Source organism: Pygoscelis adeliae, unplaced genomic scaffold (assembly GCF_000699105.1).
Source record: "Pygoscelis adeliae isolate BGI_AS28 unplaced genomic scaffold, ASM69910v1 Scaffold501, whole genome shotgun sequence".
Taxonomy (NCBI): domain Eukaryota; kingdom Metazoa; phylum Chordata; class Aves; order Sphenisciformes; family Spheniscidae; genus Pygoscelis; species Pygoscelis adeliae.
Window position 1 is genome coordinate 389,241 of NW_008824048.1, and position 17,132 is coordinate 406,372.

Sequence of the window (17,132 nt, forward strand, 5' to 3'; positions counted from 1 at the left end):
AGCAAACATTTATAGGAAAACGTTTTCACAAAGAAGCAACTTTATTAAAAAAAAAATATTCTGGGTTAGAAGTGGCAGATTGGCACATGTTCTCCAACTATTCATTGCACTGCTCTCACTGTCAACAGCATTGCAGTCATCACCCCATAACCTGCAGACTGTTTTTGCTCATTTATTTTTTCTTTATGCTCTCTGACTGCAGACTGTGTTCACCTGTTGTCCTATACTTCACTATTAGATTACAAGATTTTCTCTGTATGGCATTTAATACAATGGCTTCTTAGCCTATCAGTTTAGTAACAGCAACAACAGTACATTACATTTTCCCTTACCTTTTCCAAAAACAGATCTAGGCATTGATTCTAAGACTTTAGACCGATGAAAAATTAGAAGTAAAGCAACAGTCATCATGACTAGGACAACCACCTGCCATTTACATTTTAGTAGCTCAGTTGAGAACAAAACCAAACATATATTGTTAATTAAAGAAAACTGGAAAATACTTTTCCCCCCTCAACAATTCAGGATTATTTTAATGAGAGTTGACAAGCAATCCTACTTAATCATAAACTACGGAAATCAGTCGAGCATCAACTCTTCAGCAGCACCAGAATTTTAATGTAGCTTTGGGGCTCCCAGCTAAAAGTACAGCCCAATGTAAGACAGATACCACAGCATTGTACTATGCTACAGTGTTATGCATCCATGCAATGCCAGTGCTACGATTTGGAAAACAGGTTAAATGCCTGAGAATTGACAGCACAAAAGGATGAACTTCAACCAATGACAAAAATATTTTAAAGACAGGAAGAGATACAGGTCAGAGAGTAGGATGAAAATTACAGTGTGAAAGTCACAGCAGGTCATAATGAAAGAAAACTATGTTTACATTAAAGCAAGACACTTTGGGGGAAGAAGACAAAAAATATTGAAAAAAATAACAGATAAAGACAACAAAAGTAACTTAAAACGATGTTAAGAGACAAAAGAATTATGGGAAAAGGCAAAGTATTCATAACCCTGCCCAAAGACTTAGAATGAAATAATATAATTTCACACAAGAAACCAGCGGGGTCGGAAAAAAAAAATCCCTTATTTATTTCTGTTCTGAACAACAGCTAGGTAACTACTGAAGCGGGCAGACCCAAATTTCTTTCATCACATCTGAAGTGCATGTAAGAATCAGTTAGAAACAACTAATCAACTCCACATATAAAACTGCATAAGCTTGTGGAACAAAAAGTAATTCAGTCTTAAATAACAACTAGCTTAAAGTTGTTACAAAATGGGGTTTGCCTCTGTAGGGAGCCAGTAAGAGGGCTAAGAGCAAGAGGTCTATTGTGCAGATGTCAGATTAAACTGCTGAAATCTACAGCCTAACCATCTGACACTTGTTTAAATTAAAGCTCACCAAGATATACCAGAACTACAGGTCCTAACACATGGTTTTCTATGAAAAGGAGTCACAGACTTACAGGAAACTACAGAAAGAATTATGTGAAGTAACCAAAGATAAACTAAAACTGAACAAAACCCCCAAAGGAATAACCCTGAAGGGATAAGTAACTGAAGGATTGGCTGTAAATCTAGATGTTGCAAATTTATAGTGCAGTAAGACATATTTGATCCATCAGAGATTTGAGAAATATCAAATTAACTCCATTTTACGGAGTTAAAAAGAAAGCTATCCCATGCAATCAGACATAGTTCTCATTCGATGTGTGAAGTGGGATCAACTAGACTACATTACAGATCAGTTGTCTATGAAGCAGTAACAATTAATTTAGCAGTTTTAAGGCTGTGTGGTCTCTGTATTCCAAATAATTTCGGACCAATTACAGTGTAATGCGTGTGAACCACCGGCCTATTTCAGGATTCTAGCCAGATGCTAAACACCATTCAAGGCAATGCTGAATATTTACCTAGTCTCACTAATACATTTCCCCTAACTATTAACAATCCCATGTAAGCACACTGAACAAGAAAAAATTTGCAAGTCATATTCTTAAATTCAAATGTTAAGCCGCCGTATTTCACCAAATACATTACAGACACCACCACCCTGCCCTGCCTCTCAAAAAAACCAAACCAAACCAAACAAACCCACAGACATTTCAATCCAGATCATATCATTGCCATTCTGAAACTTTAACTAAGCAAGGAACATGACTTTGGAATTCCCACTACAAATAAGAAATGTTGGCATTAACAAAAAACAAAACAAAAATCAAAAAAATCCTCTTTGCTGTCTTCCTGTGTATGAAAAACAAACTGTGCACTCATCCATCCATCAATACTTCAGCATTTATAATTCTGAATGGTAACTTGTACCTTTCACTGCCAGTGCTCAATGACATACAGATCATACATGTTTTTCAAGAAAAGGAGTTACACTTTTTTCTTTCTCTCTCCCCCTTAAGAATTATGCATTTGTGCCAGAATATTACTACACCTGAAAAAGTTCAACGTTATACAAATAGAGCAAATCCCCTTATCAGTCCTGAAAATTGTCCACAGAAGTCCAACGAAAGCAGAGACACCTGAAACATCTCTTTTAATGTAATTCTTACCAGCACTATTAATTGCAAGGACTTTTCAAGCGAATGATAACCGCAGTATTTAAGTGTTTTCTCCAGAAACAATGAAAACCAAAAGACTGGGGGTGGAGGTGGGGGGGGTGGGGAATCAAAGTCTTCCAATGAAGCCTAGACATGTTAACAATAGTGAAAACTTCTGAGAAATGTATTTTCAACACAAGTAAAATCAGAAAAGCTGTTCACAAGAGGTACTACTGTATGGCCAACTGCATGAGATTCAACGAGGCCAGGTGCCGGGTCCTGCACTTGGGTCACAACAACCCCATGCAGCTCTACAGGCTTGGGGAAGAGTGGCTGGAAAGCTGCCTGGTGGAAAAGGACCTGGGGGTGTTGGTCGACAGCCGGCTGAACATGAGCCAGCAGTGTGCCCAGGTGGCCAAGAAGGCCAATGGCATCCTGGCCTGTATCAGAAATAGTGTGGCCAGCAGGAGTAGGGAAGTGATCGTGCCCCTGTACTCAGCACTGGTGAGGCCGCACCTCAAATACTGTGTTCAGTTTTGGGCCCCTCACTACAAGAAGGATGTTGAGGTGCTGGAGCGTGTCCAGAGAAGGGCAACGAGGCTGGTGAGGGGTCTGGAGAACAAGTCTTATGAGGAGCGGCTGAGGGAACTGGGGTTGTTTAGCCTGGAGAAAAGGAGGCTGAGGGGAGACCTCATTGCTCTCTACAACTACCTGAAAGGAGGCTGTAGCGAGGTGGGTGTCGGTCTCTTCTCCCAAGTAACTGGCGAAAGGACGAGAGGAAACGGCCTCAAGTTGCGCCAGGGGAGGTTTAGATTGGACGTGAGGAAAAATTTCTTTTCTGAAAGGGTGGTTAAACATTGGAAGAGGCTGCCCAGGGAAGTGGTTGAGTCACCATCCCTGGAAGTATTTAGAAGACGTGTAGATGAGGTGCTTAGGGACATGGTTTAGTGGGCATGGTGGTGTTGGGTTGATGGTTGGACTTGATGATCTTAGAGGTCTTTTCCAACCTTAATGATTCCATGATTCTATACTAAAAACCTCCCCTGGATTTCTGCACTGCTATCAAATTTCTGCAATGCTATCAAATCAATCAATGATTAATTAGGAGAGGAAACAGTGACTCAGACATAAAAAGCAGAATTGTTCTCTGCTTTGCTTCTCCAGCAAGGGCTATTAAATTTTCTGAGCTATTGCAAAGACAAAAACATTACTATCTCTTGGCAAGTATTTTATTTAGTACATAAGGCTAAATAAAGGAGCTTCATCATGCTATACAGACTGTCAGGTAACATCATGAAAAGCTGTAACACAGCAGAAGTTTATTCCTCAAACTTCTACCTCAAGCCTAACAAAAGAATGATTTGCATAGTAGTTCCTTCCTTTCCTTATTATGATTTTAGAGCTCCACATCCAGACAACTCACATTACTTCATTTACCCTGAAGCAGCTATGGAAATACAGTTTTTCTATATTTCCTCCTTTGTTGGCATTAGGTACCCTTTCACCCATACAGTATGTTTTCATTAGGTAATGTCTCTCTGTAAAGAAAAAATAAAAACAGAAACTGTAAATCACAAAAAGCCATGACACCACTATGAAATGTGGAAGCCATGTGTAGTCTACAGTAGAAACAGTGTCTTATGAAACTGTCAATTCAAGCTCATTAATAAATCACTAGACATGTACAGATGAAAGCAGTTAGTTGCAGGGAGTTCATAATTAGAAACAATTTAAAAAATCTCCAATTTTCAAAGTCCAATACAAACATTAGTCAATTCTCACATACAACTGTCAAGCAAACAATCTAAAACTTACCAAGTCTTGCACGTACCAGATGAAAAATTGCTTGGCTTTTTTTACATAAAAATAATCTCTTACCCCCATCTTTCATACAAACTGAAGGCTTACAGAACTCTGACACCACGTTCAATGTCGCTAACCTGTCAACAGAATGTTTTCTGAGTAGTTAATCAAAGCCCACGTTTCCTTTCTTGGCAAAACAGAATTGTCCAGAGTTCTGACTATTCCATTCCTCCCTTTTGGGGGGGCGGGTCATCACTTAAAAAAAAAACAAAACCAAACTCAACTCCACCTCCCCCCCCAAAAAATCCCAACCACCCCAAAACCCACAATAGGCAGTTATAAGCAATGATAATTCTGAGCCATGTGAATTCTGGAAATACAGCATGTTAAGGATAAATCTGCTTAAAATTCTCCAGCTACTAACAAGGAATCTCCTCTGAACCATACAAGCAAAGAGGTACTACAGATCATCACAATCATGGCATTATGCAACACAGTCACTCCCTTGAAAATGTTTAATTGACTGCAGACACTGTCGGTGCTTAGTCACATTAAATGTTTTGAAACAGTAATTAAAAATTCCCTGCTATCATATGGCTTTCTGGGAGGCACCAGCAGTTTTCAAGGAAAGTACTGTGGAACTTCCAATCTATTTGCAAATCAGACGGGTGAGAATTAAAAGGTTCCTAGGTGGCGTTTCAGAGTATCAACATTAAAAAAAAAAAAACAAAACACAAAACCAAACCACAGAATCCAACAAGTTCAAGGTCTTCTGTTAACTGGTAGTTACCTGTAACTCAGCAAGCCAGTCAGGATTATCAAACTGGTTCCCTCTTGGGATTCTAGTTCCATTAAAAAGTTAATATTTCAGGGTTTAACAATCCTAACAGGAGGGGGGAAAATCAGGAAAGCCTGTCAGAAAGTAGATAAATAGTCAGATACGTCCTACAGAAATTTAGGGTTCATATACACAGGGGGACAAGCCATGGCAGAAATGCAAGATGCTAAACAAAACTGTGCTCCTTGGTTGACTTTGCCAAAACATTTTTTAGTGTGCTATTTAAATGTTATGGTTACATTTGCATACTCTGCATACATTACTACTAATCTATTGAGATCTTCAAGAACATGACACAAATTTATTTGGCTAACACCAAAGCAATGCTTTGCTTATAATTGTAACTGTTTTAACTGTGATTTACAAACTCACTTGCCTAGTGTAATATAAAAATATCTTCACTTCGTTAACTTTAACTCAGTAACAATTTGGATTATACATACAAGTGATGCATTTATTTTTTACTCATATTATTCAGCCAATAGAATAAATCAACAAATGGTTAGTTTAAAAACGAAAAGAAAATTATTTTTCCATGTAATACTGGTCTTGTGTATAATGCACTATTCCGGTAAGTTACAGCGTAGAGTCCACAGTTGTTTTTTGTTTGGTTTTGTGTTTTGTTTTTTTTTTTAATTACTTTATCAGATGATAAAAATTCTCAAAACCACTTACAAGAGAGTGGGCAGTATCTTATTGCAGTATTATTGGTATAGCGTAGTTACACTAATATAGTATACAAAACATCATTCTTTCTGTATACAAATAAATACATCCAAGATTCAAATTCAAAGACTTCCGATGTTCCCAGTAGTCTGTATCTGATTTACCTACACCACATCAAAATTCAAGTCATGTTATTTTCAATTACACCTGCTAATTTTTAAACACAGATTTCTAGATTTTTTTTCATAATTTACACTTTGAGTAAAACTAAAATTATAAACAAAGTTTATAGTTAATCTGTAAACAATCACAGTTATTTATTCTGTACAATATCACATCAAGCTTGCGTTATCACTCTCTCACATCAGCTCTGGTGGCCTTCCTGAACCATTACTACTACTTGTGTTCAAATGGCCTTGACTGCTTGATATTTTTATAAGCTGAATGTAAACACATTGAAAACAGCTTAAAAGAGAAATTTCATTTAAGATCATTTGAGAGAGGGGAGAAAACAAAAGGGTTTAAGATCATGATTTGGGAAAACAAGTCTCTGATACTGAATTTAGAAGACACATCTAACACAATGATTTTGTAACCTCTAGAACAATTTCTCCATCATATTTCATTTCCACCATCAGTTAGTTCCTCTAATATCGCTTCCTCTCAAGCTCAGAGCAAAGATTTCCCTTGTTTTTGGTGTGACATTTGTAATTTTTTACATGGCAAATAACATAATAGTTAACATTCAAGAGCTGAACCACGACACTGACTATTCAATTTAAATCTTATTTCAAGAGACTTAATTTATTCTTGCATTTCTGGTCAGATATTCAGTTTCATGTTCAGACAGTTTTCCATATAAAAAAAGAACCTACAAAAAGTTTCATATTTATTATATTTTTCCAAAAATGGAAAGTTGTTTTTAAATAAAGTAAGAAAAGGCTTAGCTTCTGCATGCATGCCTCAAACTGGCATGCAACTACAGAACAATATTTAGACAGACTAATATTTAGAGTCAATACACACCATCTACGACAGATCTAAAGTCAAGTCCGCACAGATTGGAAAACCTTCAGTTGTTTGAACTGTGTAAAAGGTACATAACAAGACTGTCTCTGTGACTGCTGACATTTGCCTAGATTCAGTCCTGCTTGCCACCTATAACAAACAGTCATACTTTGATGTAAACATCTCTGCTATCAATTGATCTAACAATTGCTGAGATGATAGAGAAAGTTCATTAACAATTACCAAATTTGTTTTATTTTGGACATGCCTACTACCTGAACCACTCTCGTCTTTATGAAGTGTTCTGATTCATAGCTAACTCCCGAAAGATGAGTTTTGCCAACATAAAACATTATTTGACTGTATAGGCTTTGCAGACCTATGTGTTCTGCCATACATCCACAAAACCTCCTAGAAAAAACAGAAACTACTAAGAAGTGGTACCTCGTGATCTAAGCACTAACAACTGTTATGAAAGAGAACAAGAACCTGCAGCCACCTCAGCCTTTTCCACCAATTTAGAAAGAAATGAAGTTACAATTCCTTTGAGAAAAAGGTTGTACAATACTGCTATAGTAGCTGCCAGGCAGAAACCACTCTTCAGAGGACTTTGTCTACCTCATCTCTACAAGGACAAAGGCTCAACATGATAAAACACTTTATTTATACAAATAAGCATAAATCACTACTGATATACTTTAGAAACTCTGGTGAAGAATGCTGAAACAATAGAAACAAATATAAAAACAACTTAATAAGATATACTATTCATACAAAACTATTTTTAATTTACATCTAGGAACTAGGTACTAGCTATACCAGCAAAACAGAAACTGGTACCTCAGAAAGCTAGAAGCCTTGAGGAGGATTGGTGAGGTCTGACAAAACAAGCAATAGAGTATGAAGTCTTCAGATGATGTCACGAGAAACAAGACTAATTGGATTTGTAGATTAGCAGGAATTGGATTTTGTATGTTTGTGATGTGGGCGAGAAGAATATCATACATGGCCTGGGCTGCACATTTTCCTGGGAAACTGGAGATAGTGCAGAAGATAGCCAAAAAATTAAAAGTTATGACATTCAAGTAAAGAAGTCAATTTAAGTTTTATCAAAAAAGAAGACCTAAAGGTAATTTGATTATATCTCCCTAGGGTTGGTGATGGGGAAAGGAGAAGAAAAACATAACTTGAACAAACGTCTGAAAACTGAAGCAAGGAAAATTCAAACCAGTGAAAAAGGAAGAAAAAAGTGGACAGACCAGCAATAACAGTAGAAACAGCTAATCAAACTACCAAGGCAGTTACTATTCCAGTGAATTCAGACTAAGTTGGGAGATTTTTCTGGAAGTTGAGCTTTAACTAACTGATTCATTAGAAGGGTAACTGAAAAATTTGTGTTCAGATGATTTGTTATTCCCCTATCACAAAAAAATCTAGTCAGACAGGAAGCAAAGGAAGCAAGGCACCTGATGTCATGGTTGATGATACAGTATATTCTTTCAAAGACCACATTATTTTGAACATACTGAATTTGATGGATACAAACCCTCATCAGTTTAATATTCTGGCAAGTTGGTACATGACTATCTAAGTTAAACAAAGAAGCATTTTTTCCCACCACTATCTAGTAAAATTGTTCTCTATTTCACTCCCTCAACAATACCCTCAGTGACTATAACACTGTTCATTTCCATTAAAAAAAAAAACCTATCACCTAATGTAAAAATTCAATGCCACTTTAACACTAAGAAAGTGAAGAACCTCACGTGCCCCCACTAGCCTTATAAACCTTTAGATGCTGTACCTGAGAGTCTGAACTAAGCTGACAAACCTAACAGAGGCAAAACTGAAGCCTAAAAAACATGGGCATCAGCGTTAAGAAATCCATCCTTATTACAGAAATTAGTATGGGCATATTTTCTAAAGAGGGGAGACACTTTTTTTTTTTCTTTCAACTGGAGGAAAGAGCCTAAAGAACCTTGGGGACACAGTGGAAGATATCTGGAAGATCTTGATTTGAGTCACCATCAAAAAATACCTTAATTTCGAGAACACTTCCAGGTCCACTTCTCAAACTCAGACCTACAAGGTCATTAGAGCAGCAGAATCTCACACAGCTAAAACTCTGCAAACCTCTAAATACCATACTATTTCCTCATGGTCTCCCAGAATGAATCCCAGGCAGTGCTTCTGCTGAACTCATTATATGTGCTTACCTGCCTAAAGCTCTCATATTACATGAAGAGCAACTCTATAAACTCGGATCTTAGTCAGACTCTGCCATGCCTAAAAAAGTCCAAGGAACAACAGTACTTAAACCCAGAAGAATCTTTGTAAACCTAGCATATACAAGCAAATTACCAACTCACAGCATGCAACTCAGTCAGTACAAGACATTCAACAGCACAGAAAAAACTGAGATCCCTCGCAAAAGTAAAGTCATTAAAATTGTATTTAAAAACAGTCTAGCAATCAAAAGACAAAAATCACAAGAGTATAAGATGTTTGGAGATGATAAAATGTACAGAGTCAGCAGCTTCATATTTGTGACCCACTGGAAAAGAAAGATTTGGAATTATGAGCCTTTCTTTTCAATTCATTTGCACCTGAAATGCGGCACTTGGAAAGCTAGAAGACAAATCCAGCCTTGCACCACTGACAGCCCAGAAGAAGATATGAAGTGACTCTGTGTACGTGTGTGTGTGTGCACATGTGCATGAGGAATAGACGGAGAGTCAGTTTAATATCTGTGGTTTATTGGAATTATTTTTTTTTTATTCACAAATTCAACCTACTTTTGCAATGAAAGAAAGACGCATGCACAAAATGCATGCTTGAATTATTTTACTACGGGTCTCAGCACCTGTTCAGGTTAAACTCTGGGTAAATGTAACAATTCAAAGGCATTCTTAGATATAAACATGTTTTATTTATTTATTTCAAATCTACTACCCTGTCATTTACTCACTTTATTTCCTAAACAATTACAAAAAGCATTAACCACACACACACAAGCAGTCACGTTACATCTAATAGAACAGTCTCCACCTGCAAAGTGATTAAGCATTTATAATATACAATATACACATAACTTCCAGGACCAATCTGTTTTGCTGGGTGGCATCAGAAAGTGATTCAAGCTATTTCCAGCTCCTGCTGTGAGTTAACTATGCAAACTATATCTCAGCTGAATGAAAGACGACTGCCAGGTAAAGGACAGTATACCCTCAAATTATTTGAAAAAAGAAGAAACCCGATTATAATCCCGGTTTCACAACCATTTCAACAGAAACAGATTTTGCAGCCTAGTGCTAATTACTTCTGATACTGATTACTTCTGAAAGAACAGAGAGATTAGTATTTCAGTTAAAATGCCACCATTTTGATGAGCTCTGGATTATTAAAAACTTCTTTGCATTAAGCTGAATTTCACTCCATTACGAAAACAGTTATGTATATACTTACCACAGGCTTTACAGGCAACAGCACAAATCTCTTCTGCAACATATTCTCCAGCTGGAAATTGAAGGTAATCTCCTCCTGTCTTCCCAGGAGAATGATAAAGGTACACCTGCAGCAATGGTTCTGTCTGCTTGGGTGCACTGGTATTCCCATGGATGTCACCATTCTGGTGGACAGTAGAAGTTGCTGTACCTTCCATATTTGTCATTGTAAGACAGGCCATTGTTTGTTTTGGTTCTGTTCAGAGCATTTGCCTAAAAGAAATGTAAGGAGTACTTCTTGACTAACTGTACTTGGTTTTGCTTGTAATACTCCTATTTAATGATAGTACCATTCTGACACAGGAAAAACATTAACAGCTGCAGACAAGAGAATGGCTTAGAAGGTTTACCAAAAGTTGAGTTTCTCTTTGATTTACTATATAGCCCTAGTCTGAAAAATAACAGACACTATGACAGGAAAAATGAAGCTATTAATTGGGAGTCCAACTAGAGGATTTATTACCTCTCACTGGATTTTACACAGTGTGTGCTCACCTGTCCAATTGAAACATGCTAGTTAAACCTGAAAGCCAAAATAATCCCTTTAATGATATCTGTGCAACTCATTATAATCCCAGTTTAAACGCAAAGATTGCACTGAGAACTTACAAGACAAAACAACTAGCTAGGTCACAAACTGGCACTGATGAAGAGAAGGGTAGGAATAATACCATTTGGCTGAGTTTTAGTCTTAAGCAGACAATTAAAAGAAAACATGTTAACTGAGGTGAGACTCTTAAGTAAGCAGTATCTACAAATGGGAGGACTTCCAAGTCCTCTCCCTTTCAGAATAATCATTTAAGTCTATTCATAAGGAACTCAAGCTAAAAATCTTCTGATAAATGTAATCAAAGAAAAAAGAGACTAATAACTCAATATATAACCACACACATAGTTGATAATGAAAAAACAATTAAAAAAAAAAGAGAATGACAGCATATTCCAAAAGCCAGTCGAAGAATGTCTTTGTTCTTCTGTGACTCCACCATAAATTTAATCAGTATAATCCATGCTTATGATAAAAGCTTTGACCACAGTCTATAAGGCTTGCTTTTATTAAAACTGATTCCAAATAACTACCACCTAGAATTCAGCATTTCATATTTTGAAAATGCAGAATAGGTCTAAACAAGCCACAAGTTCTAAAGATTTGATTTTCTTTAGAATTATAGAATGGTTTGGGCTGCAATAAGGTCTCCCCAGGGCCTTCTTTTCTCCAGGCTGAACAACCCCAACTCTCTCAGCCTTTCCTCATGGGAGAGGTGTTGCAGCCCTCTGATCATTTTTGTGGCCCTCCTCTGGACTCGTTCTAACAGGTCCATGTCTTCCTTGTGCTGGGGAGCCCAGAGCTGTACACAGTACTCCAGGTGGGGTCTCACCAGCGTGAAGCAGAGGAGCAGAATCACATCCCTCGACCTGCCGGCCACATTTCTTTTTATACAATACAACTGGCTTTCCGGGCTGCAAGCGCACATTGCCAATTCATGTCTCATTTTTCATCTACTAATATCCCCAAGTCCTTCTCTGCAGGGCTGCTCTTAATCCATTCACCCCCCAGACTGAACTGATACTGGAGATTGCTCCAACCCAGGTGCAGGACCTTGCACTCGGCCTTGTTGAACTTCATGAGGTTCACATGGGCCCAATTCTCAAGCCTGTCAAGGTTCCTCTGGATGGCATCCCTTTGCTCAAGCCCATGAGCTGCACTACTAGGCTTGGTGTCATCCCCAAACTTGCTGAGGGTGCACTCAATCCCACTGTAAGTCGTTGATGAAGATATTGAACAGTTAATAAAGATACTGAACATGAAAATGTTACTGTTTAACTTAAAAATATGTTTATTGTTTTGCATAGGCAGGTGGGTGTTACATTCTTAAAGTGCCATTTCCAACAGATTTTGTTTATATTGAACTATGCTGCTTTATCATAAAAGAACTGTTTGGAACATGACTTTTTAAAATTTTCTGCTCCTAACTACAATTTCTGAGGAAAGGATGAGTGTATGATTATACATTTATGTGGGCTAAAGATGACTTGTGCTACAGAAATGGATCACAGCAGTTAAGTCAGCAGAAAAAAAGGCTGAACACCTTAAAGGAGGAAAACATTAACTTCATGAGCTATGTAATGGACAAAAATATTCAATTACACACACAGGAGGATAAAACTATGCTACCATGATGGTAACTCGGGGGAAAGAAAAAAAGAAAAAAGACACCATCACCAAGAGAAAAGTGCATCATTTTATTTCCCAAACTAAGCAACACAAAGAGCCAGTGTATCGCAGACCTATAAAGCTGAATTTCTAGGTGCAAGTGTCACTGACTACATTCCTTGGGCCCTCATCTAGGGAGGCATATGGATTCCCTATTCCTCATTCATAGAGCCAGCCACCTTTAAATGAGATTTGTGCTTTCAGGTAACAAGGAAGTGTTCAATTAAGGAAAAAAATGCATTTCTCTTAACCCATCAAGGAATTCATGTTTCTTAGAAGAAAATAACCACCACGTCACTAGAAACATCATATTTAAAAGATTCCTTGCTACCTCTGTCAACAATATGTAGGATGTAATATTTGTGCTCTACCACTTGTTTATACAAAACATTCACAGCTTTAATGTCCAGAGGAAGCCTTCTTTAATTACCACAGTAGTTTTTCTAAAATACTCTAATATTAACCCTCTGTTGAATACAAACCTTCACCTGAACGGACAGATCCTGTCATCTTGGTCACTTGATATTATGTCTATCCAACACTGAATGGAAATATTGTTTATAGAACTAACTGAAAACCTGGCCAATTTCAAAAGTGAGCTAAACAGACATGCTTATGCCTAGCTCTCCTTCATAAAGTTTGTATATTTACAAACACATTTGCCATTTCAAAAAAACCTCATAATTCCCTCCTTGTTTCTATATAAAAAACTCCATAAACCAAGAAGGGAACCTTGCTTAATCATACCTAAGAATGTGAAATATCAAAGTGCAGTAAAAAATGCCAAGTAAATACTGTAACAGAATACTCTGCTCTTTTTGTTGCACTAATTTCAAAGGTTCCATGTGACAATGTGAAGAATCTCCAGAGATACTAGTTGTATATTTGTGTCACCACTTCAATTTAAGTAATTTTCAAGTTTGTCTTTTATGTCAAAGTGCTGATGAAACAGACAGGTGAAAGCAAGAAATATCCCTAAATTAGTTTCTTCACCAAAAAATAGAAATCTCATTTTCTTGTCCTTTGTCCTATACATCCAAGTAAACCAGTTCTGTGGACCGAACTTCACATGGGCAGTAATTCAAACACATGGTCACCACTCACCAGTGGAGTGAAAGAGCTCATCATTAACAAAACTGCTGTCACCTGTATTTCTTAGCAGACAAGTCTCCAATTGGACACACTTGGTTTTCCCTTCTCTGCTCCATCCAGACACCATTGCATCAGCACAACAGAAACATTAAACATGACAAAAAGAATTAATCGCTGTTCATCCACAATATTTAAAATATGACCTATTCTTCTGACCATTGTGAAAGTTGAGCAATTTGAGACTAAATAGACTGGGAGACATTAATCTACCTGTTTGCAGAACATATGAGTATCATTTTCTGGTGTATACAGAACAGATTTGTTATCATACTGTAATTCAAAACAACTTCTGTGTTTGTGTAAAGCATGTAAATGTTCGTGTAAAGAATTCCCTTAGCTGTATAAAAGGATTTAATATACCCAGAATGGGACTTTTGTAGGTAAGTTACTCACAGTACCACAGAGGTATTTGTTTGCCAAAAAGGAGCTATGTACCAGGTCCACACGCATCTGAAAGTGGATGTCTGACACAATTGAGACTCAGTGGAAGTGACAAATGGCCTGTCCATTTATACACATAACAAGAAAGTGTAACAAAATCTGGATGGAATATAAATATCTTGATTTGGAGATCAAAGCTACTAACTATAAAAGATCTGATTCTGGTACTGATGAACAGAGGATTTGATCCAATAGGATTATTTTAATGTTCCTAATCTGGATAATATTTCAAGTCGCAGCTTCTAAAGGATGAGATTAATCATTCCCCATATTGCCCTAACCACAAGCACCAGCAACATGTTTACATGCAATTCTCTGTTGCTGTCTGTACCTCCAATGTACCCAGTTGAGGATTAATTTTACCAGCCACAGTGGGCTGCACTAATTCATATGGTTCTTTTTATGTCAACCAGGAAGAAGTTAGTGAGATTGAAAACCACCACTTATGCAAGAAATTTCATTAAAATGTGGAAGACATACAAAATCCTCATGATTTAATAATATGCAGCATTCACAGCCCCATTCAGAACAACATTTTTTTATTCTTACGAACAATTTGAGCTATGGACTCTACCAGTTTTGCAAACTCTAAACCCTCTTCTTGAAAATAATCTTCCCCCACCTTCAGTTTATGTTGTCTTTTTTTTCTGGGTTTCTAGAGAAACCTCCAGGGCTAGGATCTTAAGCCATACCACTTCAAACATACAACACTGGAGGTTCAAAAATCAGAGCATTCTCTCACTACAGATAAATCCCCAACTGTTAATTACCTTTTATCACTTGAGAAATCTCTGTATGAAACATGAGACTGATGAAACCCTTTAAATAAGCACATCACAAGTCACCCACTTGCTGCTGGTATCCACAGGAGGTCAGACAAAGCAGGCGCATAAGCAGTGGTGGAACATAATGTGTCTGCAATAAAAACACACTTAATATTAAAAAAAGTTAATGACTGTGAACAATACATAATGCATCATTATTTAAGAATTCGCATCTGTGTTTAGCTTCAGATAGAGTGATCCACTCCTATCTCATTTGCCCAAATTCCTGTCTTCTTTGCCAAGAACTTTTTAAATTTAGTTTTTTTTTTTAAATTTTTAAAAACACATTTTTGGTACTATCAGAGAGTGCCTCTCAGTTCTAGCACGAAATTGGTGTATAAAATAGACACCTGACTTGAAATATAATTACTGATATTTTTTTTGCACTCACCATGTTTTTTCTTTTCTGTGAATACAGCATCAGTTTAAGAACTGATTGATAGCATTACATGAAGAAAAGAGAAACGAGAAAGGACAAGTAATTACAAAAAGAGACGTTATGTTCACTTCATGTAGTAACATTCCCTTTAGCCAGAACAATTAATTCTATTTGAAAACTGACAACAGTCACTCATTTCAAGTGGAAGTTAACACCAAGTGTCTTGTAGCAGGAAGGACAAGGGCACACCCACCCTTGCTCTCTTTGCACAACATTTCTGTGGTTGCAAGAAACACCATTTGAAAGCACTTAAGCACAACAGCAGCTTCCTGCACCAGTGAGAAAATGATACATCCCCTGTTGTGACTCTCCCAACATAGGAAAAGGGCCTGACAGAGAAGCAAAAATTAATTTTAAAACTGAATAAAGGGAACAAAATACAATGGAAGTTCAAAAGGGGCAGAATTCAGAATGGGAGAACTCTACAAGTTTTATATTTCATGACTCTTCAGACAGAAATCTCCCTGGACAGTAGAGAAGAGAAGGTAATCAACACAATTTCCTCAGCACCATGTGCTGCATCTACCGAGTCTATCATCGATACCCCAAGAAAGAAGAACCCATCTCAATGAGCAGTAAATTCAACTTCTCTCCCCACTGAAGTCAGACTGTTAAGGCAATGATTAGCGTTTCTCCCCTTGCAATACTGGCTTTAGAGATAAGCAGTTTTGCCCTGTTTGGACAGCTATGTATTTTGTTTGCACCTTCAGGGATTCTCCTTCAAATGCTGTCTAGCCAGCCCATTAAGATCTGATCCAAAGTCCAGCACAGTCAGTGCAAGTTTTCCAGACCTGTATTACAGTGCTGGAGGGGGAGGGAGCGGTTGTTTGGGGCAGAGCAGTCTATCATTGACCTACTCAGCATGCATTCCATGCACATTGATCTGAGAGCACCAGCTTCAAACAAAGCACAGAACCACCACCTGCTCATGCAGGTTTCAGACCGAGGGGCATTGCTGGGTATTCTAAATTATTTTCTATTTTAAAAGTACTGTTCCATGCTCAAAACTGCCTTGCATTCCGCATTCCCAGTTGGGCTTCTGACTTTGAGCAAAACTGCATGAAGATTTACCTGACTGAAGTTAATTGTGTAGTTTTTCCATAAACTCCAGATCAATTGCATAACATCATTAGCTATGAGACACCTGCTGATAAACTGATGGGACAAACCAGGTTAAGCTAAGACCTCAAGCCACTTCTACTCTCTGCTTAGCAGAGCCCAGTGGAATATGGGTTGCAACGTTTTGAATAAGCTCAGTGACATTGCGGCTTGCATTTCAACCGCAAAAATTGGTCTAAGCAGCCTAACATCAAGTCTATCCTTCACATGACAAACAGAAAAAGCTGCTATGAATAAGCAGCTCATAGCTCTGGACAAAATGCAAGGAAATTTGGAGATTAAAAACTCCAAGCTGAACAAGCTCACAGTGGTTATAGCAACGTATTTCTCTCTCTCTCCTTTTTTTTTTTTTTTTTTTTAGAGAGAGACTCAATCACTTTTTCTTCTGCACATTTACAGACATACCTATTTACAGGATCTGCATGAAGACCTTATAAAACTATTCAGCTTACACACTTTCAAGGCTGAGTAAGTCTCATCTGGTGCAACTTGTTCTTTTAGCAGCAGAGTTGCAAAGAATGTTACCTACGTTCCTGGCTGTACCAATCTCACAGTGCAGCCTCCTG

General features: G+C 37.6%; 1 protein-coding gene across 2 annotated transcripts in view; it reads right to left on the bottom strand.

Annotated features, from left to right (window-relative positions):
- The window catches only part of JAK2 (Janus kinase 2), a 63,317-nt gene that overhangs the window by 42,047 nt on the left and 4,138 nt on the right, over nt 1-17,132 (bottom strand). For both annotated transcript variants that reach the window (XM_009333554.1, XM_009333553.1), the window contains exons 2-3: nt 14,955-15,099; nt 10,339-10,589 (exon numbers count right to left, since the gene is read on the bottom strand). In XM_009333554.1, the coding sequence (XP_009331829.1) occupies nt 10,339-10,558 (220 nt within the window). In that variant the 5' untranslated portion in view covers nt 10,559-10,589; nt 14,955-15,099. The remainder of the gene's footprint in view (nt 1-10,338; nt 10,590-14,954; nt 15,100-17,132) is intronic.